The 24,301-nt window shown below is 38.7% G+C and overlaps 1 protein-coding gene across 2 annotated transcripts in view; it reads right to left on the bottom strand.

Annotated features, from left to right (window-relative positions):
• Positions 1–22,336, bottom strand: part of CRBN (cereblon) — a 23,771-nt gene extending 1,435 nt beyond the window's left edge. The window contains exons 1-11 of one of the 2 annotated variants that reach the window (XM_030500850.1): positions 22,226–22,335; positions 18,811–18,923; positions 18,443–18,645; positions 17,420–17,569; positions 14,076–14,238; positions 9,921–9,983; positions 9,125–9,209; positions 8,044–8,159; positions 5,009–5,073; positions 3,275–3,406; positions 1–2,058 (exon numbers count right to left, since the gene is read on the bottom strand). The exon at positions 1–2,058 is cut by the window's left edge and continues 1,435 nt beyond it. In XM_030500850.1, coding sequence (XP_030356710.1) covers positions 1,875–2,058; positions 3,275–3,406; positions 5,009–5,073; positions 8,044–8,159; positions 9,125–9,209; positions 9,921–9,983; positions 14,076–14,238; positions 17,420–17,569; positions 18,443–18,645; positions 18,811–18,923; positions 22,226–22,292 — 1,341 coding nt within the window. In that variant the 5' untranslated portion in view covers positions 22,293–22,335 and the 3' untranslated portion in view covers positions 1–1,874. Of the gene's footprint in view, positions 2,059–3,274; positions 3,407–5,008; positions 5,074–8,043; positions 8,160–9,124; positions 9,210–9,920; positions 9,984–14,075; positions 14,239–17,419; positions 17,570–18,442; positions 18,646–18,810; positions 18,924–22,225 lie in introns of both variants that reach the window. The other variant, XM_030500851.1, reaches the window with a different exon arrangement.
• Between the last annotated feature and the right edge of the window lie 1,965 nt (positions 22,337–24,301).

The following is a 24,301-nucleotide window of genomic DNA, read 5'->3' as shown; positions in this document are numbered from 1 at the left end:
TTACCCAAGTACAGAGGTTTCACAGTCTCACTCTCACACTAGTGCTTATCATTTCAGCCTTTTGCAAGCTTGTTACAGAAACATAATCAAACCACAGAATGTTTTCTTGACAAAAATGAACTATCATTCACCCTCTATTTGTTCAGAATTATATTCAAAGAAGCATTGCTTTTCACAGTTCACTGGCAAGTCAGAGCACTGCACACAAAATTAAATACAGCACTAAAGATGTCTATGGAGAGAACAAAAGTTATCACAGAAGCACAGAGGTAGAAGGCTTCGAAGAACTAAACCTGAGTTACACAATCATTAGTCTCTACATACCTAGCACAATTAACAACCCCAAAAGCCTCTCAGCATCTGTCAGCTTTTTGCACCTAGGAATCTTTTCAGCTGCGCTGCAGCAGGTACCCACTGCCACTGAAATCTGCTCCTTGTCCCGCAGAGCTCTGACCTGGCCTTTCACTGAAGTAACCTGTCCATGCTACTACATACATGAGGTGCAGGGGCATGACTGAGAGTGGACAACTGGTGGCTGCAGTATGCATCTGAAGTAGCTCCTTCTCATATTTAACAATACAAGTTCTCCAAGATTCACTGTGAAGAAACAGAGTGAATTACAAAGCTTCAGATTAAAACTAGTGTGTATGTACACAAACATATTGAAGAGATCTGCAGTTTCCATCACCAAAGCACACTGTGAGGGGAAAAATAATCCCCAACAAATCAGTGGCAAAAGCTGCCCCATTTTGCACCTGATTTCTGTAGCACAGATAGCACTTCAGACCAAAAAAACCCAACAACCCAAGAAACCCCAACACAAAACACACCCTCTCCCAAAACTGCCTTTAACTTCTGTTTTATTTAAAACCATTTGCTCTGTGTGAGGGTAAGGGTGTTAATGTTAAATTTTACTTTATGATATGAAAGTGTAAAATAAAAATTAAATGTTGCCTCCTCCTTGTCATGTATTTCAGCAAGGACTGCACAGAACCTTGGACATGTCTGCTGATAAGCTATTCTTCACAGATAATTTTGTAAAGTGAATGTATGCACATTGAACAGTAAATGACAATGTAGTTTACGCTCTGGGATTGACCTGTATATTCTGTATAAAATTTTAAAGACTTCTAAAGTCAAACTGATTAAATAGATCAGACAACTTGTAAGGTCCGAATATTTCACACTGCTTCCTTCCAAAGGGCATCCCGCACTGCAGGCAGCAGGAACTCTTGCTTTTGCCCATTACAGCACTGCCACTGACGTTCCCACACCGTATCAGCCAGAAGAGATACTTCAGTCCTGTACTCTCTTCAATGGTTATTCAGCAAGTATCTGACAAACAGCACAAGCATAAAATTTGAAGTACTCCACAGAGTTAGAAACAGGGATTCTCAGCAAAAACACTTTAAAGTATATTATGGAAAATACTCCGCAGCAAATAACTGGTGTCTACCTTCATACATATATTGCATAAATTATACTCTATTTGTCATTTTTGTTCCCCTCCCCCTTCTTTCACTGCAAGTTGATTGATAGCAGTAAACATTTTCTGAAGTGCCACAAGGAAGGATAAAGTTCAGTCTCTAGTCTGTCCAGACAGATCAGACAGATTTCTTGGTGTCTCACGCCACCTCCTCTTCTCATCTGGTATTTTAAAGATTCAACCTTCAGTTCTCCGTGTGTCTGGAACAACAGTAATGTGGACGCACACCAAACCCAAATATAGTGAGCCTGCTTGGTTGGTTGTTTTTCTGTGTGTGGGTGTGTGTTCTTGGGTTGTTTTAAGTTTAAGTAAGCATCAGAAGCAGAACTGAGCAGACGCATTTAAGAGACAGACTGCTGCCTGTTCACCTCCAAAGCAGACTACTGGATTACAGGCAGAGTAATGGTGATCTATCGTGGCCCGAGTCTTCATCTGCTTCTGGAATCCGAGGCAGGAGAGCAGACCGTGTCAATCCCCAGAATTTCTGAGGTGACATATCCTTTTTGGTAGCTGTGAACTTCCAGCCCATATGGTTCCCACAGATCCTGCACTGGGCTATAGTCCAGGCATACCTACCAAAAACAAAACAAAAGGTTGATGTAAGGAAAAGACATTTTAAAAATACTGGAACATACCTCACTCATCAGGTAAGAAGGTAATGCTAGTCTCGAGCTGGGTTTTCAAAGAAACTTTGGGAATCAAGGAAGAAAAGAGCTGAGAAAACACAGAAGGATGAGAAAAATTAACTCCGGATATTATAAGCCATAGGTTTTCTTCAGGGAGCCTTAAAGAGTGCATGTCTTGTGACAGGTATGCCATATACCCTCTAACTTATTACTCAGTGCTATGCGATAATCCAGAAAAAAACCAAAACACAAACCATGAGCAACACAAGAAAATGAAGAGTAACTGTGTACAAGCAGTAGTCAAGAACCTTGGACTTGCTGCAGATACACCAACATATTATTCTCAGCTGCTTTAGAAGAGGACACGATAGCCAAAGCGACAGAAGAATTATTTTTGACACTGGCACAGAAATGACCACACAGAAAAATGATTTGGTGAAAATATATCTGAAGAATATTTTTTGTGAAACTAAAGTTCAAATAGAGTTGGATATTTCATGTATTTTTAGGAGTTAAGTATTCCAACTTTTGAATGAGCACCTGAAGAATGCTCATCTAGCCACAGATTAAATTTAAGCTGCAAGAGAGGGGTGACATTTTGATGCAAGACCTGTCATATTAGGCAATCTTTTACATCTTGACAGTTAATTCTGCTACTGTTTCAGACAGCCAGACTAATTAAATATCAAAGGTAATCAGATTAATATGTCAGTAAATTAAACTCATGTAACATTTATTCAGTTTCTAGATCTAAAAGAAGTATTTCAGTAGAGTAACTGCATTTATATATTGTTTTCAATTTGTAATTTATTTATCTTATGATCAAAGAAAGCTGCGTGGAAACAACACTGACTCTGGTTGTAGCTTATACAAAACTATACACAAAGAAACTCCCAAACAATCAGTTATCTTAAGACTTCCCAATTTGTAAAAGATTAAAGAGAACTTCTGAAAATGTTCTATTTGAATTTTCCGGTTTATTATTATTATTATTTATTATTATTATTTTCCGGTATTTTGAAGTCTAAATTTACTTTCCCATTTTTCATATGAGTGAAATGATGCTTCAAAATGTATGTATTTACTATTCCACCATCACAGGAACACATTTACAACCAAATTTCTGTCATTTACTAATAAAATGTCTTTTAACTGTTATTACCCAGGAAACCAGCTGTGCTCTGTCGATGGTCGTCCACTGAGATTCAAGTTGCAGGCTTTATATACAGTAAGGGTTTCATGGATGTACCCATGAGGATTCACGTATGCTGCCATGGGTCCACATAAGGATAAACTACAACAGACAATTAATAATTTTGTCAGAGTTCAACGAAGAAACAAAACCAAAGGCTGTCAAATGGAAACGGAGGAAAAACTGCCAACCATGCTCAAAACTATTTTCCACAGCGAAAGAACCACTTTAGGCTGTAGGAAGAAAAGCACCTTTAATTATATTATTAAAAATTGAAAGAAAATAGATACTAATGTAAAATATAATTGGTCAAGTTTTCTTAAAATTGCACGAATTTCAGTGTCCAGTCTTACAAATTCAACACACTCCTCACTGATGAGAAATTATTCCTGTTACCTTCTTCTTAAGTCCCTACTTTTTAAGTCCCTGCTTCAGAAAAGATATTTCAAAGGGTCTTATCATGAGTAGGGATTAAAACATTCTTGTGCTCAGATTAGCCTCATCCAGCTGTTTGTTAAAGGGGACAAGTTACTTGGAGGATAGCTGATAGGATGCTATTGAAACTACCTCATTTATAGCAGTTATTAATCTTTCTCTCAAAAACCTACAGCTCAGTATAAAAAAGTACATGATAGACTCAAATTATTTTACTTGCTGCTTTTGAATTGCAACTTCCAATAAAACCAAGTAGCAATCTATGTCGCTACTTTTAAATCTAACTTTGAAAGTAAGCAAAAATGTTCACTCGTTCACAGTAGCTTCTCATCATTCTTCTGCTGAAGTATATGGTATTGACACAGCAGGAATCGTGGTTTCTGGAATCCATTATTTGATTATCAGATAAGAAATGGCTTTTAATTACCACATCAGCTTCTTATCACACTGATAAGGGAGAACTGTGGGGAGTCTTGCTTTGTAAATCAAGACATCTTTTAACCTTCATTATCACAGATGATAGACAGATGTTAGTTACTCAAGATTAAAACAGTGTCAAGACTGCCAGCAGCAGCAATTATTTGGAAAATGTATATAGTCTTATCATCATTGAACATGAAAGATATGGTATAGGTCAAATATACAATGGGTACATACTGCCTAGTGGAGTTACTAGGATTAAACCCTATACTCTCAAAATAAAGAATGGTATCACAATGTTTAATGACATAAATAGGCAATTTCCTTAGATGACAACATCCTGGAAGCCTATCTATACCACCCAGTTAGTGCATTTTAATCTGCTGTTGAGGCCTGTTGACACACAGAACTCAGGATGAAGTGCTGAGAAATAAAATTTGGGATCTCATGAACTTTATTCAGAAATAATAGGAAAAAAAATCCTGTGTAAAAAATTTATATTTTAAAACTTACCACAGAGTGCATAATTCTTTAGTGGCAAGGAGCTGGAGTAAGTGGCATAACATGGCCTTCCTTCCGCACTAACTTCTACAATATACACGGTGGTGTCCAGATTTACAAACTTTTTATTAAAAGACACCAAAGTAACATGTTTTGTTTTATAAAAAACCATTTTTTTTTAAGAAAAAACCGAAGTTTTATAAAGAAAATACCCTATAAATATTTACTGAAATTTTATTAGAGCTGTGGAGAACACAGCAGTTATAAGACACAACCCAGCTTAATCTGTTTTACTGTGCCAACGTTTCTGATCAAGAACCTCCCGAAGATTAAGAGCAATGCACTCACCTGAATATTTCATTCTTGGTAGTTATTTCTGTATCTTGGCATTGCTTACAACAAAGAGATGTACACTTTAAAAGAAAAACAAAGAGGGTAATTTCATTCATTTGCAGATGCTTATCAGCACAGTAGCAAATAATGAAAATGTCTCTTCTCTTCCCTCAGAACAGACTTTGTATCAACTCTTTTCTTTATCTGGACAGCAGTCACTTATGTTTTCTCTTTCTATAAAAGGATACTTTTTTTCCTACGCATTTTACTTATTTATGGTAAACACTGTTATCTAAAAGACAAAATAATTTTTATATATTCCCTCTGTCCCGCAAAAAAACCACACAGAGAAGAGGATCTGACTACACAAAGGTAATAAATGAGTCACCCTCCTAAAGGTCTCTAAAAGCTAATTCAGAAAAACCCCCTTTGCTCTTCTAAAATACCACCCAGAAAAAGTAGATGAGTACAAACGCAATCATTAAGTCTTTCTAAAATTTGAGAGTACTGTAGATCAATGGTTTTAATTTCCTCATGAAAAATATGAGACGTATTGATCTTTCTCTTAAAGATTATAACTGATTAATCTATCTTCCACAATTTCTAGAAAGTAGAACAAAACAATTCATCACTGACATTGCACAGAAAATAAGCATTTATATCAGCTCAGTAGAACATTACAATTAATTTTCAGGAGGTACATTACTCCTACCTCTTTTTACTGGTAATGCATGTGAAATTACCCCAAAAATGAACCACTGTATTTTGGAACCAGGATCTTCACTTCGGTAAGTCCCTGCGTAAGCATACATCCTTTTAAAGCCACAAATAACAGCTTGCGCTTCTGAGTCTCCCTGAATCCTGCGCTCCTCGTGTGATACTACACAGGCTTACGTCAGTCTTTTCTCTCTCCTTTCCTCTACTCACCTGCTCTGGACTTGTTAATGCATTTTAACTTCCTCCAGCTGCTTTTTTGCAGATGACACTGGTTCTGCCCCACACTGTCAACACACTGTCTACTCATCTTGTGGACTCATGGGGAAAATTGCTATACTATATAGCATTTATCATGCACCAGTTCCCTTCTTAAAGCTCACTTGGCCTTTCTGTCCTACCAGGGACCTTTAACACCTATTATCACTCACTCTTTTTAATCACCATTACTCACAGATTATAATCTAATGCCCATATATCCCTCAGTATCCAATTTAGTCAGCTACTTCATCTCATCCCTCTGTTTCCCATGCTATCTAATTACTACAATTAGCACTGTCAAGCAGAATTCACAGAAGTATTATACCTGTGATGTACATTCTTTTAAAAACAAGCACAGAAACAGTTAACTGTCTTTAATAACAGGAAAGACTCTTAAAGGTATAATACAATTCACTGATATAAGAGACAAAAGGAAACGGATTAGGTCTCACCATCAGTTATATCACTGTAAATTACATTCTGGACAATGAAACGTGTTAAGTCCAGCCTTCTCAAGAAAACCAAAATACATGCTATGTTGCCAGAGCACCCCTTCTCATTAAAGAACCCTGGCTTCAAACAAGTGGACTTGGCCAAAATAAGGGTTGCTATAAATGGTAAAAAAAAACCTAGAACACACTTACCATTCTGATGCTAATATAGAGCAGTTAAACATGTTTACAGAATGTCACGTTAATGAAGAAAACGCCTTTTTGGTGTAGGCTAAAAAATTTACTTTACCTTATGAGGGTAACCTAAGTCTTCTTGTCTCTCTGGGATTTGTAGAAAATATACAATGTACTGAACATGAACAGCTCTTGGCAGTACCTGAATACCACAATATTTTCAGAGTTTCTGACTCAAGAAATACAAATGAAGTTTAATCTGATTACAGAGCCTCATGCAAAAACCTGCCCATTTTTGTCTCAGAATTCAGAAGAGATGTTTTCTGTTTCCTTTCCTCTGTAGATTCCCTTCTAGAACTTTGGTGCATGAACTTTGGGAAGAGGAATAGTATTAAAATGTTACTCTGGCTCTCTCTGCCCCAGAAACAGGCAAAGAGGCAAAATTTCCACTGCTCTACATCAAGTAGACAAACACAACAGCATTACACTAAAAAACAGTGTTTTTTGAGACAGCACTTTTATCCCCCGCAAGCTTATAACCAGCAAGGTGAGGGTCAATCGGGATGTATATGGCTATTCTTTGCAAGGTGAATGTATTAACAAAATACTAATTTGTCTCTCCTTTCAACAACTGAATAGTAAATATTCCAGCTACCACTATTAAATATATAAACAAGTTTACAGTTAAAGCTTGTTTTTACATCAATGGCTCCTTTCAGTGTTATCTCTCTGGAAAGAGAACAACCATCTGAACTGCTGTGGGAGACTGTTGAAAATGCTGTTCCCATAACAGCTGTATTCAACATGAGGTTGACTGATACTTAGCTGCATTATCAGTTATAATATATAATATTACTTATAGTACGTATTATTATTAAGAAGGGAAGACAAGTTTTTGAACACCTTAAAAAGGTATTGCCTAACAGGTTGATAAATGTCTATAGCAAAAATCCACTCAATCCAATACTTAGATTTACATACACTCAGTAGCTCAATACGTCAAAGATTTATCTTTTGTTACAAAATCTACAAGTTTTCATTGCACAATGCTACTTGATTGCAGTGTATTACACTGTTGTGATGTTCATAAGGTTATGAACAATACGGGGTTATGGTGTTCATAAGATGGTTATGAGCAATGCTGGACTTGTAGCACCACCTCCTGGCTAAAAAGTGCTGTGAGGTGTTGAGATTGGGTTTCTAACGAAAGCAAATACAATTATATGTTTCTTGCTTGCTGCCAAATATGAAGTCTAGTATTAAGAGAGAGCATTTGCTTTCTGGAGCAAACTTTTAAAGGGAAAGGAAGAAATAAAAGAACACCCAAATTCACTACCTAGAAACTATTATTTAGAAATTTCATACATTTTTGTTATACATGTTATACATTATTATACTCCTATGATTTTGTGAGAACAATTTAATGACAAGTAAAGAAAAAATACTCACTTTGTTCATAATATCTAATTCACACCGGAGTCGCTGAACAGCACTACCTATTTTAAGCAACTGTATACGTAATGCATCATCAATTGGCAGGCAAGCAGCAACTCTGTAAGAAAAATCTAGAAATGAGAAAATAGCAGGCTTGTTAGAATTTGAAAGAGAAATAAACCAATAAACCCTACTACTTCTACTTGGCTACAGACAGAGTGCTAAAAGTTAGGTTTATATAACAGACTTCTAGAGGTCATCTTGGTACATCCTTTTGCCCTAAGGCTGGATCACGTACACATAAAACCTCTTCTAAGATACTTGTCTAATACAGATCACCAGTTACAGAGATTGAACAATGCTGGTAAGGTAATATATACTAAAGTCAGAACAGACCCCTGGAGAACATTGTCTGATACAGACTTCCACTTTGACAGTGAATTACTGAGTTTTCCAACCACCAATGGTTTTCTTTATGCTTGCACTTCCTGCATTTGGTTTTTATCTGACTTTCATTGAAGGTTGCCATTCATTAGGCATTTGAGAGCCTACACAGGAGAGAATTATTCTGTCCTTAGAAAGACTTCAACTGAAATTTCCACCTCACTAGATCCTAGAGACCTGCAGAGAGAAAAGACCTGTTTCACTGGGGCATAACCCCAATGCCAGAATGCAATCTGAACCCAGCTTTTTTGTGATTAGGTTACTGGTGCTATTTTCTCCCATGTTAGGTAAGAGGTAATAAGAAGTAAGAACAAGAAGATTCTACATACTAACACTTAGACTTATGTAATACTAATTTTAAAAAGCTAGTATGCTTTTGGCTTTCCTTATAAAACATATCACATTCCTCCCACCATGGAGCACAATAGAGTTCTACTTCTTTTACTGAACATGTTGTGGCACAGTCGGAGGATGTTCATGCCTTTAAAATCTCTATCATCCTTCTGTCAAAGTCAACTATGAAAATTTACTGGAAAGTGGAAGTGAGGGGTGGACTAACAACAGAAGGGAATTATCTAAGCCTTGTTTTCTTAGGAACTTAAAAAAACACCCAAATCCCAGATTTTAGTTCATCAGCTCAAGAACATCATACCTATTGGGTTTGTTGGAAGAGATTCATCTTTAAGATTTTCATCCCATTCATGTAGCTGCCTCTTGACTCTTTCCATCAAGGTTTCCTTTTGTTAGAAGAAAAGCCTAATTTAAATACATAGATATTTCTGTTTTCTTAGGAAAAAAAAAAAAGGAAGCAAAATGTAGAGTAAGCTATTTTCCCTAAGTGGACATTAGCTTTTAAGACTTACAATAATTACACACCCATTTTGCATCTACATGTTTTAAACCAAGAGCAAAACAGGATGGGAAACAGGCCAAAATGAACCAATGGCCCATGACAGTTATAACTCTCATTTGAGATAAGGAGACAACCATTCAAATTCTAGAACTATACAAACAAGATGAGGGCTAGCCTCCTCTCTACTTCTGCCTCTCTTACATCAAGTACCTCATGTAGTAATATACATATGGATATATAAAGAAATGTGTTATTTTTAAAGATTAAATCAACTTCAACAGGAAAGACAGACCTAAGACTACCCAGCACCCTGGTGGATAGAAGATGGAGCATGTAGGACAGAGGATCGACTCTGAGACAACACAGCAGAAACCTGAATCTCTGTTATCCACCCTAGACACGTGCTCTAGCACAAAGGAACAATACAGAAGAGCAGCCGTTCCTGCTCCTTTCACAGCAAACTGAAAACCATAAACTTCTTTAAAGTGTAACTTATGAGCCAACAAAATTAAGGCTTTTACATTATCCAATGATTATGTATTAAACCATACAAAACTAATTGTAGATTATTTTGTAATACATAGGGTGAACTTACAGCATCATATAGAGAGTAGAGCCAGGGAGGCCAAGATGTCAAACTTGCACAGCGGAACTTCCTCTAAAACCAAAATCACAAATATTTATTCTTTAAGATTAGCAGATGTTAGGGACAGTTCTTGTTCAAACAATAAACCAGGGAACAGATACCTCATTATTTAAAGATATTACACATTATTACCATCAAGACCAGTACTTCAATGTGAAGCTTCCAAACCACATTTCAAATACATTGAGAGCTAAGTCTTCTGTGCAAGACAGACAATATATGGATTTTCCCAGAAAACCTGTCTCAGCATCAAAAGTATTTCTAATGTCCAGTAATAAGAAATTATGCCTTTCAAAAGAGCATCTATCTGAAATTTAGACAGTTCAGAAAATTCAAGTACTATTAGTGCATCTGTTCCTTAGTCTCCACCAACTGTTGCTTCAGCAACCACTGTGTGTGGGTGATTAAACTGTTTGTATCAATTCAGTCAAATGCATAAATAAATAAAATGAAATAAGGAGATTAATAGGCCATATCGGGTATTTTAAGCTGACATATATAAATGCAAAGGATATATGATGGTAATTTTTAAATGGAAAACTAATCATTAAAAACATAAGCAAAAATACCACAAGTTAGGAGTTCTGGAGGATGCTTTCTCACAGCAGAACAATTACTGACTAAGAAAACTTGGTCAGTCTTGATGTTTAATCTCATACTGTTCTCCATTCTCACTCTGCTATTTTTAATAGAAATAACATCTTCAGAAACGTTTACTGAACATCAATGCTTATACCAGCCTACTGAAAACTTCTTACACAACTTTATTATAACTATCCACAGACACTGAACAAATATTGTACAATATCTATTTAACAACATCCTATGAAGAAAAATTCAGATCCAAATGGAGCATTGGGTAAGAAACAAATGTGGAGGAGGGGGGAAAAATATTCCCTGAAGGTCTCATAACTATTTTTTAATGAACGGTATTCTTTAAAAATAAAAGTGGCCCATGCTCCTGTACCATACTTCACTGGGAACATGACTAAAACATTCACTTGAATTGTGTACAAAAACATCTGTACAAGAGTACAGAGCAGATCTGGAGGAACAAAATACAAGCGGTCACCAATATCACTTCTAAAAAGTCTTCAGCTTGTGCTTATCCTGCAGACAAGAAACCCTAGATCGTAACTGCATTCCTTAACTACCAAATTTCCAGCAGTGTAAGGTTATTTCCTTAGTACACAATTCTCTACAGTGACTTCAAACACTTACATTATGGAAAACATTACAGGTTTAGGTTAATAAAAATCTAAAGAATGTATACTACATAACCACGCTGCCTTCCAAAAAAAGGATCTCAAATTGTACTGTAAATTTTTACAAATTAAAACTTCTTTTTCCCTTTGAGGGCAACCATCCTTATTTTACAAATGAGAAAAATTAGGCAATACTTACATCCACAGCAAATAAATGGTACTTTGAAGAAAGAATTCCCAAACACTGAACCTCAAGTTACTGTTTCAATTAGCAAGTATATTTTCTGTAACAGCTGACACAGGGTCAGCTCTTGTACAGAGCAGAAACTGTTCTTAAAATGCAACTTCCATTTTCTGATGTTTCTCATTATATTAGTAAACAGAGGTACAGCCTGACATATTGTAAACAGTCACAGTTCTACTGACAGGACAAGAGTTCAACAGGACAATGGCCCTACTCTGGATCTGCATCTCAGTCCATAAAACATGTTCTTACAGTGGGAGCACTGCATCTCAGCTATCATCTGATAGCACCAGTCTTGCAAAGGGATTACTATCTGCTCCCCCGTCCTCCGAAGCACAGTGTTTCTGGGCTGTTAGCTCATAAATGAACTTGTTCAAGAACTCTCAGAATCAGTAGCTCTTTGTTATTAATGGTTTGTTTGGTTGGTTTTTTCTTTCTTTGGGAGGTACAGAGTTCAAATCCACTGAACTAAAAAACCAAATCCGAACCTTAACTGCATTTAACAATGAGTTACTAGGATTCTATAGTAATTTCTGGAGGTAGTCCCAAAGATCTCTACTGATACTTCAAGGTATCTTTCCTTTTATACACCACTGATGGAAACTGTGGGTTGTGTAATAAGAAGCTATATAAATAAATTAATAAGCCACACTTATTTTTTTCAAAAGCACCGGGTTGCCCTGTTTCACCACATCCTCTCCTACCGACGCCAGTGCCAACTCTTGTCCCATTAACCTCACCGTGCGTATGTGTCCACTATTAATGACAGCTGGTCTTTGAAAAGCCTGCACTGTGCCTGAGAATGAGCTAGGTTTACACTTGAAAGGCTTTTGCTGGTATAACTATGCTAGGATGATACTCTAGCATGGTGCTTATTACGGGGAAACATAATTTATTCCAGCAAAATTATCCTTTTGACAGCACGTTTTTATTTCAGACTCCTAAAGGAAAAGGCTGTATACTGGTAAAAGTGCACATTCACTTGTATAAAGGCATCTTTTAGCACCTTTTAAACGGCACAGCTGTCTCCAGCACAAATCACACCTTATTATTCTCCTGAGCAATGCAGAAGTTTGTAGCTTAGGCCTGCCACCAGCCACTTAGGACTCTTGAAAATTCTGCCCTACGATCTTAGTGTGAATTCCCTCTTGATTCCAAGTACTGCCACAGCTGCAGCGACACAGAAACAGTGTAAACAAGCAAAGGCAGAATTTGTGCCAGTGAAGCAAAACGGCAAAGTTGAAGCCAATTCCCTAATGACAATACCAACATCTTGATAATGAGTATTTCTCCTCTTTCTTTTTTTCTGGTTTTTTAATCAGCATCAAGTAAATAAAATTCTGGAACTCTCTAAAGAAGTGCAAAGTCTGCATATTTATTGAAAAAGCTCTAGGAAATAAATAAGACCATGAAAACTGCTACTTCACCCACTCTGTGTGTAAAAGCACCATCTTCCACTAATAACTACTATGCCAGCATATATAGAGTTCACGAAAACATTAGAGATTTCTATGACCCTTTCCTATCTTGTCACTTTTAATAACCACAACAGAATTTAAGTAAGTTTATAAATTCAGTTTAAAAAAAAGGGGGGGGAAGAGGGATAAGGAGAATTACATATTAACTATCCCAGAAGGTAAATGTGTTAAAAAAATACTAATAAACCAAAACCCAGATGTAGAAATACATGTGCAATTGGTCAGGATAAAAGAATTGTATGGAAATACTGTGATCTGACAAAAGATACTGGCTAAGCACAAAAGTCAGCAAGAACTTTAGATATGTGTTACATAAAAATTTGCAAGATGAAAGTGCAACATAAAGCACGCTCGAAACTACAGCCTCGAAAGTACAGCCTCGTTGTTCGCCAGCAACCCTCTGGGTAGGAATATTTGACTAAGTTAAAAAACCCTCTCATTGTAACACAGACCCACGTTTTCCATAAGCAAGTAACTGCAGGTACAGAAGTTAAACCTTTAACAGATGGAGGATTTAAAGCACAATTAGCAAATGGAATTCTGATTCCAAACAACTAAGACATCACAGGTCTTCTGTTTCATCACTGAAATTTAGGAGTCACCTCTAAACCACCTCTGTTCTTTAAAAACCTCTTCTATCCAAATCAAACAATAACAGAAGAAGTTACAAAAGCCTCCTTACTTTCAAATCCAAACCATCGTGATGACAAGTACAAAGGAAGAGCACCAGCACCGTCAACACTGATTATCAATATTTTTATTGTCAAAGCAATGTCTGTAAAAGTTAAGATGCTTCTTTAACCTGCCTACAAATTAATCCTATAAACTTACTGTTTCTCCCACCAACACTTCATTATCCACAAGCTTCACCAACGAGAGCTCTGAGGTGTTTCATTATGTAAAAAAAAAATTATAATATTACATGATTATGTGATAATATTAATCTAACGGTACTGTAATTAAAACCAAAGAGAGCTCAAAATACAAAACGTGTATTTCCCCACTGTTGATGGCTGATAAACAATCACACAATACGTGACAAAAGCAGGAGGCTGGCATCTAGCATCCCAGTTGTGCAACCTCCTCTAAAGATGAACAGATAGACTTTTACACTGCTTTTCAAACACCATCAAAATTTAAAACAGCAAAAACAAGATCCTCACAACAAGCTTCTAACCTTTTGATACTTCTGCCACCACTGCTGTATAGCTCGGTCCTGCCATGCTGTAGGTTTCGAAGAAGGAAATATATGGCATCGGCTGAGAGACTGCAGCTGTACTGCTGCCATTGTTGAAGGCAGCACTCGCTCAGGAAGGATTTGTACTTTAGCCTGCTGGATTCTGACAAAAGAAAAAGAGATGACAGTTGAAAACAAAAATGGATTTTATTACTTTTAAAAACATAGGTTTGTGTAACAGATTAATCATTAAGCAGTACTATAGGATTTAAGCAGCAATTCATTTCATGAGATTTTTTAAGTCGTACTAATGTAAACCAAATTACCTTAGGGAACATTCAGCACATCTGCAGTGAAACAAACACATGCTATTCCAGAACACAGATAATCTCACACCCTTGGCTAAATTATTAAAGACACTGTGCTGACTGGACTTTGGTCTACATAAGTTGAAGACAGAAGCAATCTCTATTTTTATTTTTCCTTTAGAAAACAGAATTAGCTGATGTCCGCATATTTTCTGCACTGACATACAGACCTCTACAAAGATCACTGCTTTAACTTTTTCAGCAGCAGTTTATTTGATGGGTTTTTTCATCCCCTCTCACAGTTAGCTACCTTTTCCATGGAATACAACAGGCTATCTTTATTTTAGAGCACTAGATATCTGTTGTGATTGTGGTGGACAGATTAAAGACAGATTGGCAGTGGCAACCCAGCAGAATATTTTACCATCTCAGCATTGTGTATTTAGAGTTCTGTCTCCTCAAGTTACTTTGGTATGAACTAACAGTCAGCAATTACATATCAAATCCTCAGAAAGGAAGTTTAGCTGAAATGCAGTTTGCTATCTTCAAACCACAAAAGCTTATGTGCTTAGCTAGGGTTCAAAATCAGCAGAAATAGGATATAGACTCTGATCATCTTTTAATATCCTAGCACCAACCAGGTCACCTATTCCCCAAAGAGTTCAGCAACAGTTACGTGACTACTAAAAATACTGTCTAGCAGGAAGGACTTTACATTTTAACAGTATTACGCATCAGAAATCCTGAAATACTGAGATGTACGTCATTACAAACATCCAATTTTACTTACAGGGACTACAATGAACTCTGTTAACTTAATATAGACTTTAAAATTATTTTTTGCCATAAGCACTTAGTAATTGGAAACACCAAGAACTATAGAAATCTGCTTCTTGCTAAGAAGCTCAGTATTTTCTCCTTTATCAAAAGGGATTTTTATCAAAAAGTCCTTCTCCAAGCTTTCTTGGTGGACCCTTTAGGCACTGGAAGCTGATCTAAGGTCTCCCTGGAGCCTTTTTTTCTCCAGGCTGAACAACCCCAGCTCTCAGCCTAAAATCAATCTCATCTCCTTTATTTCACACATTTACAAATTCGTATTTATGAATGAACTTTGTGAACATGCTGTGTAAAAGTGATCTCTGCTAGTCAGTGGATATAAAATCATCATAATAAAATGCTTTAACAGCACACCAAAATCACTGTACATCTTAACTGGTTCTGGATACTGAATTAATAATGATGCTGTTACTGTAGTCGTCCAAGTACTGCCATCTTGTGTGCAAACAATGTTTTTTCTAAGATGTAAAATTTGGAGTATGTTTTTTGTAACCAAATGCTAGATAGTGAGAAATAGCAAGTAGCTATTCTTCATTTCTTCAGCTGCAGGTCATAGAAGTATAGAAAAACACTGAGCTCGGACTGTTCCTACAGAATCATAGAATGGTTTGGGTTGGAAAGGACCTTAAGACCATCTAGTTCCAACCCCCCTGCCATAAAAGCACTATGCCTCTAAGCAATGCCTCTATACCAAGCAATAGCAGAAGAAAGATGATGAGCTGTAGATTTACAGATTTGGAGTGTATTAGAGGCCCTGCAGAAAAGATTACAAAACCTCTAGCAATTGTGCTAAGAAATGTCACGTGCTCACAGGATCAGTGTCTGGAGCATGTATCTCTGGACAGTGCCACTGGCAGAAGCTCATGATGCAATTCATGGTGCAGAGGATAATGGCAAGAAGAACATGAAAACGACAGAAGACAGCATACTCCTAACTAAATGCTGAAGGTCTCAGCCACTTTTATAAATGGACAAAGGTATAAATTACATAACGTGATAAAACTGTCCAGAAAAGGATCTTCTAAATATCACAGGTATCACATTGGAATACAGGAAAGAACAGGACTACAATACAGAAAAGAACACTATCAAAGCTGATTTCAGCGTGTTTGACAAGTACGTGAAGATTGTCGACCACTAACAGGAGAAGTAGCATATTTTTAGCAGTGAAGAATCAGTGAACGATCAGAAAGGAAGAGGTAAGACTTGCTGAAGTTAAGGATGTACTAAACTGTGATAACAGTTAAAATAAACAAGATTTAGTATTTGAGAAACTGAAAGCGATGGGCTGTTTGTAGTTAGCAAAAATCAAGAACCTATTTTCATATTCAAATATTTATCTGCATATATCAGTGTGCTTTTATGTTTTACAAAGGAAAAGATGAACAAGAGAAGCAACTTGTTTCTCCACTATTACCACCAGACCCTAGTGTTCCCCTTTCATGGGAAACTTCTCATGAAAACCACCACCCCTGTGGGCGCAGCTACTGTCCTCGCCATATCAGAATCATACAGCTGAATCCTTCTGCATGCTGCCGAGGCTCGGCAGTTAAAGATCACTCAAAGTACAAAAACAGACAAGCATGTTGTTATTAACTGTTGTGTCAGACCCTTGCCTGCAGCCTTTCAGAGCTGCAATTACACATAAAGTTATGAAATGGAACATGTTTAATGCAGACCATCTCTAGAAAGGTCTCCTTTCAGAAAATGAAAGGTACAGTTTTTCAAAGGAACGGAATCTGGTCGCTATCAGGAATGCTTTCCGCAAGACAGCAAAAGGCACACACTTGATATCATAACCCCTCATTTCACATCTGGTTTGAAAAAGGGATGTGAGAGATTTCGGAATAAAGCTTTAGAACTTATAACACAGGCGAATCAACATCTTTTTCCTGACTTAATTTTCAGAAACAAAGTCATTCTGACAGATACTTTCTCACACACACCAAATCAAATTACAGGTAGATATGCTTCAGAGGATTTTAGAGCAAAATTATTAAGAACTTAAACATGAGTCTTGGAACAGGAAATGTTAGAAGTCCTTAATAACCAGAGAAGCTACTGATTAAGCATTCATTTAATACCTACAGTAATTAGTCAACTGTGTTACTGGAAGCAGAGATGCACCTGCAGTAAAGTGTAAATGTTTTGGTGAAACAAGATTTGCAGTATGTAGGATTAAATACATGATTTTCTTACCCATCAGATTGGGTTCTTATTTCAAGCACCTTGAACCTCTGTCTTCCTATTGCTTTCACTTTGACCGTCTCAATTCCATATTCCTGCTCTTCTCTGTAGGCATATATTTCTGCTGTGGTTCCAAAATGTGCTTCCCTTTCATGTACGTTACTAGAAGTAACAGAATTAAGAAGGTTACCTACCCTCCAAACAGCACCGTTCATTCAGATTTCAGTTAGTTTACCTGCACTGACTGTACACAATTAGTCTTATCAAAAAAGTAAATTTGGTGAAATAACTTCAACTAATCACAATCATTATTTTTTCAATTTAAAAGCAAATTCTAATGTTTTATTCGGTTGGGGGGTTTTGCCAGTTGGCTTGGTTTTATTTTAGGGTCTAGAGGTGAAATTCTGAGAACACAAGGATCACCAATGTATCTGCATTTCAAATAGAGATACTGAAAGTACCAAAATTCTTTAGATTGACTTTAAAAATAGCTGTTCCCACCTCCTACATAATTAAGCCATAGTAAATTGAGGGGGGGGGAGAGGTAGAAATATTCCCGACTTCTTTTGGCACAGATTAGCCTTTATCTTTTCTGCTTTTCTATCAACTCCTGTCTCTCAATTCTGTTGTGATACACTTGTCTGGGCTTGTTAATTTATACACAAAACAAGCAAATACACCTTTACAACAATGCAGTTCTCAAAACAAGAATGTGATTTTTACATTTCAGATCAAGACTTAGTCTATAAGCAAGATGGAGCAGTGCATTCAAGGAGTTACTGAAATCAAACAAGGGAAGCAGATAAACTCTTACTGTTTCTCTATACAAACATGGGATACTGTCAAGCAGCTACCCAGGATGACATGAAAACATTTTCATTACAAACTGGAAGACAAGTTTTGTCAATTTCAAAACACAACTTATGTTATTCACCATGGAACTGATGCAACCATCTGCTTTTCATTTAGTATCCAAAGAAATTGTGCTAAAAATACATGCTGCATAGCATCAGTAAACCCACTCGTGTATTTTACCTGTATGCAAGAACAGCAAACGTTCTGTCTTTCTGAATTAAATTCCGCACCATGCTAACCTCTTGAGGGTGAAAAAGCTGAAGAGGTAACGTCTGTCCAGGAATCAACATCACCATCACATGGGGCAGCACTGGAATCACCTGACAGCTGTCATCATCATGCACTGTCCTGCCATGAAACTCTTCCATATCAGAACCTAAATACTGGAAACAGTAAGTAAGGAAACAACACTAGTACAAGAGGTTTTGGTGATTTACAAGGATAACATAAAACTAGGTCTTTTTCCTAAGGATATTACAATAGAATTACACAAAACCAATCAAAACCTCTTCAAGATGTATTTAATGGACGATATATAAAACACATACCACATGTGATGTTGGCAAACTGGTATCAAAATTAATGACGTTTCGCTTCTCAGCTTCTTTACTATCTTGATCTTCAACTTCCATTTCATTGTCATCTTCTTCCTCACTCTCTGCTAATTAAGCACATACAGAATATTGTTCAGAAATCAATCAGCAAGGACTGATACTAAGGAAAAACAGAGAATCACAGAAATGCATCAGATATTCTCAGGCTACAGCCTTTTACAGCGAAGCAACTTTTGTATTTGTAGACTTGTGAAAAATAATTTTCCTGCTGTTACAGCAAAACCAGTTCTATAGAAAGGGTCAAAAGCAGTTAATTTATTTTTGAAAGGCTAAAGAACAATTTTTCTTGGAAGAAAACAATAAACAAAATCTGTCAGGTCAGATTTTCACTACAGTAGTACTTCCTCATCTCAATTCTAAAAGTCTTCTGTATACCAGGACACCAGATAACTTCATTTACTGCAGGATACAATACAGTGTTTGAAGTAGTACGAACCTGAACAATATAACTGCATGACACAGAGCAAGCAAGTTAAAAGCAACCCCAACCTCCATTTTCATGCAGTGTCTTTTGCAGGTATTTTAGACTAATTCACTGCTGTCAGCCTCTCCTGTGTGTATACCAAACACACACAAACCCCAGCACACGCACACATCCAGCAAAGGCAACTACTAGGGAAGCAAATGACTGCAAGGGATCTCAGGAACAAAATAATATTTAAAAATTACTACTTTCTTTCTTTTTCTCACTTCCAGGTGTCAATCCTAAAATTACTTTCAGGCAAGAGGATGGTTAAATTCTCAGTATGCTTTATTTTGGAAACATACTTATCTGTAGAAATCTGCATAGATATTTTAAAATAAATTAAAATACATAGTGAATAAAAAATATAATTATCTCTAAAATGCTGGTTTCATTGCCTGCCCTGTGCATTACCATACAATGTATGCATGCAAATAATCACCCAAAACAAATGCAATGTAATGATCACACGTTTTTAACTGCATTACTTGATCTTATTTCTTTTAGCCCAAACAGTATTTATATACCGTGCTGTACCTAAAATGTATGTTATCACAATCTCTGCAAACCAATCTGCAGGATTCTAACACCAATGGCTGCTGGGTAATGTATAATCTCAGTGGTGCTGAAAAACATCATTTAGATCTTGAAAGCTCTTGCATTACCGCATTACAAGATAGGCAGAAAAATATCTTTACAGTAGCCTATCTAGTTGCCTGCCTTTGAAATTAGTATTTTAAAACATAATCCAGAACGGAGAATTTAAAAGGTGGAGTGATTATCTTAACTGAAAGGTACTGTAGGCAAATCTTACAAAAGAAAGCTGCTGCAGAAGGAAGGAGTCTTCCTTCACAAATGGGAGTACCACCACCCTCTTTCACCAAGATCTTACTATTTCTGAGAGTGGGAGGACAAGAGAACAATGAAGAAGGCATTATAAGCTGGTTTTGGAGAACCTTTTCTTTCTCTCTTCAGCATTCAGACATATTTCTTAAATGTACTCTATTCAAAATGTTTAGCCAACAATCTTTCTGCTTCATCTCACTTTATTTTTTACTAATGCATAGTTTACAGAACCTTCTGTAGGAGGCATGGCACGGCACACAGATGTCACAGTAAATATCCTATATTGTATTTATCTCAACAAGAAATGATCCAGCATGACAAGAAAGGAGGTTACAGGTTTAGTGTTTTACCTAATTACAGAAGTTAAAGCAATAAGACATCATCTTCCTAATTACTGTGAAAAATACTCAATTCCTCCCTTACATTCAGTTTTATAACCCTAAACGAGTGACAAATGTTTAAGATGCAGAAAATAGCCAGCATTTTGCTTAGTTTGATGGAGGGTTAGAAGGAAGTTTCTGTTTGGTTCTGGAGCAGCAGTGGAGGGTGGGGAAGGGAAGCTGACTTCATCAGAAACTATACTGTGGTTTGTATGTACTCTCATCAAGTTGCATCAATCATTAGCAGTTTTAATAGACTTCAAGAGAAGCCCTGCCACTCCTTTTAATGAGCACAGAAGGAATCAGCGGCAGTTGATTAGGAAGAACTGTGCCCTGCAAGCTTTTGCTCGTTCTTGCCAAAACCACACACTAGCTGCTGTGTGGTGGCAGAGAGGAACGATGACTCATTTTACTGCAGCAGCACCATGCGAACGTCGAAAAATCTTCACTCTGCTCCTCCATCACACCACGGAGCAGCAGACAGAAGGCAACAGAAACTGCATCGTTTACACCCTTATACTTTTTTTAATGTTGATTTTCTTCTTTTTTTTCCAACGTTAGCAACACCTCCAGTTCACAAGGGAAACAAGGGAAAGAAAGGCAAGTGCTGAAGGCACCGTGCATGACAAGGCTCACTTCTGCGGCAGGTAAGGTGTTCCCAGATACTCATGCTGGTGCACTAACACTACCAAACTTGCTCTCAACACCTTTGTGCAGAAATGAGGACTTATGAATCTCATAAAAAAACCCAACAACAAAAATAGCTTCCCTTCCCCCTCCTCAAACCCCAATGGGAACAGGGTAGGAAATATTAAGGCTTTATTTTCCAAAATATTCATGAAATATTTTCATATTATTTTAAATATACAGGCATAAAATGCTCACAGAATTCCTGCTATAGAAAATTACACTGGTTAGTGGCAGGACTTACTGCTACATTCTCCTCTGCATGCTTATGCTGAAATAATGTTTTTTGCAGCCTGACTAAAACCGCATGTTATTATGCAATAGGAATCCATAGGTGGAATTATGCTGTTCTGCAAACTCCAGCATAAATACTGCAGGGGCCTGGACAGCGTGTGGAACACAGCTCTCAAGCTCTTTGCACAACACCTCTTGCTTCCCTGCACATTAATGGCACTAAAGGGCAATGAAGTTGAGCGGACATTTCCTAAAACAACTAACGTTTTCCTCGAACTTTATTTGATTTTACAGAGGTCCAAATACCCAGAGAAGAGCGCCTGCGTGTGCCCGCTTCGGTGGGAACTCCACAGCGCGCTTCACCCCACCTGCCCCTGACCGAGCCTCTCTCCTCCCACCGCAGGATTACGGCTCGGTCCATAGCAAGCACCAACGCGCCGCACCAGTGCCCGTGGGAAGTCTGCGGCTCCGGGAGCCAGCTGCACCGCGCACCACCCACCCGAAGGCCCGGAGCTCGGCCTCCCCGGCCCCGCACCCTCTCCCAGGCCCCGCATCACCTCCCGCCCGCTCCCAAGCAAACCCCTCGGCCCCAAGGCTCTCCCCGCCGCCCCCTCCTCCCGATCCCACGCATGCACCGGGGCCCGGCCCCTCCCCGCCCGCCGAGCCGCGGCCCAGCGCCTCACGCCCGGCGCCTCGTCCCGGAGCCCCGTCGGCGCCCCCCGCCGGCTGCGGTCATTACCGGACACCAGCTGTAGGTGGTTCCCCATGTTGTTATGGGGCTCACCGCCTCCTTCCTCGGCGGCCATCGTTGTTTACCCGGAGAGGAGCCTGGGAAGCCGCCGGCGCGGGGGGAGGAGGCGGGAGGAGGAGCCAGCGCAGGAGCCCGGCGGCTTCTAGCGGCGCCTCCCGGTGAGTGTGCGGGATGCAGGCGGGTCAGTGCCCGTCCGCCGGCACGTCAGGACAGCGGCAACGGGGTTCGGCTTCTACTCCCCGGAGGGCCCGGCCGTGGCTGGCCTCGCCATAGCCTTCCAGCGTGGCACCCGCCGCGTCTCCCTAAAGCGCTTCGTGCCTGAGCCCCGTCTGTGAGCTCTGGGAGAGGGGATGGATGTACAGAAATCCATGGTGGGTCACCTTTCGAGTAGATAGCTTTAAGCAGAAACCGTAAAGGCAATCGGTTTAGTACTTAGAGGGGCCAACAGGAAAGCTGGAGAGGAACTTTTTGCAAGGGCAAGTAGTGACAGGACAAGAGGGAATGGCTTTAAACTGGCAGAGGGGAGACTGAGATTAGATAAGCTATAAGGAGGAAGTTCTTCCCTGTGAGGGTGCTGAGGCGCTAGCACAGGGTGCCCAAAAAAGCTGTGGCTGCCCCATCCTTGGCAGTGTTCAAGGCCAGGATGGACACAGGGGCTTGGAGCAACCTGCTCTAGTGGAAGGTGTCCCTGCCCGTGGCAGGGGTTGGAACTGGATGAGCTTTGAGGTCCCTTCCAACACAAACCAGTCTGATTCTATGATCTGTGCAATCCCAGCTGAGATTCCTGAGGGAGACCAGATGTCGCTGGACCTGATGCACAAGTCTGAGCTGCAGAGGAGATGGGAGCTATGCTGGGGTGCAGGAAAGTTGAAATGACCTGCGTTACTTGTGGGATACACCTTGGTACCAGTGCACAACAGATACTGCTGGGCCTTGCTCACCTGCTTCTTGCAGCTGAAGAATGCACCAGTCACCTTCCCTCTGCTGTGTAGCCACAGCTGCACTTGCACAGTACTGTATGAACACTTAGCACAGGCTTCCAATACAGCCATCTGAAAAGCAGTAGTACTGCTAGACTCGTGCCTTGGAAAACATCTGGATGGTCGGCAGAGTATCTGAGGTGCACCCGTGGCTTAATCTCTTCTCTAGTGCCAAACCTCAGGTGTGCTGTATGTACTTACTGTGCTATGGTACTTACTGTGCCTCACTGGTGCACAGGTAATGGCTGCTTCTCTCTAAAAACTGAGGGTTTAGTGAAAATTGTTCTTTAATCACACAAACACACAAAAAAAGATTAAGACACTGCTTTTTAGTCCTGCTAAAATAAAATGGTTGAGACTTGTCACCTAAAATGGCAAAGTATTGTCCTGATGTGAGGTTGGTGTGATCACCAAAAACGGTTCACAGGATGCAAACCCAGCTGATACACCTGAAAAAACTCAGTTTGGTGGAGCTGCCTCTGCATTGCCCAACTCTTAAACAAATGCTCGGTCTCACCATTTATTACCATTACCTTCACCTTTAAAAAACCCCAAACCAACCAACCTGACATATGGCTCTGGGGTTTCTTCCTTTCTATTAAAATGCTTGCTTTTTATTGCTGTTGGCATTCTTTGAAGACTGTAACAAATCACTAAGTCCCATTCAGTGCTCCCAAGCATTTCACAGTTCCTCAGTATCTCAGCCCTGTTTGTTTTCTCACAAATAAGGCCTTTTTTGCAGGGCAAAATTGTGTACCTCCTCTTGTTCTCTTCAATACCTCCACTTTCATTTCAGCAACAACAGTCTTCCTGGACCAGTGACAGAATAAACCAATGATAAGCCTGCAAGCAAAATACGATTTATTTACTTATTTATTTATAAGAATTAAAGTGTTTTGGAGAAACACAATTTTCAGATAAACAGCAGCCTAATTTCCTTACCATCATGGATGGGAAATTTCAAAATACTCACAATCTATACTGAACTGAGTACATCGTTAGAGCCCCAATCAATATCACATTTGCCAGATGAGGAATGTATCAACACCACAATACATTAAGCATTTATAAGAATACAGTAATC

This window comes from Strigops habroptila, chromosome 11, assembly GCF_004027225.2.
Source record: "Strigops habroptila isolate Jane chromosome 11, bStrHab1.2.pri, whole genome shotgun sequence".
NCBI lineage: Eukaryota > Metazoa > Chordata > Aves > Psittaciformes > Psittacidae > Strigops > Strigops habroptila.
The sequence above is the reverse complement of the archived record's forward strand: the minus strand, read 5'-3'. Positions and strand labels throughout refer to the sequence as shown.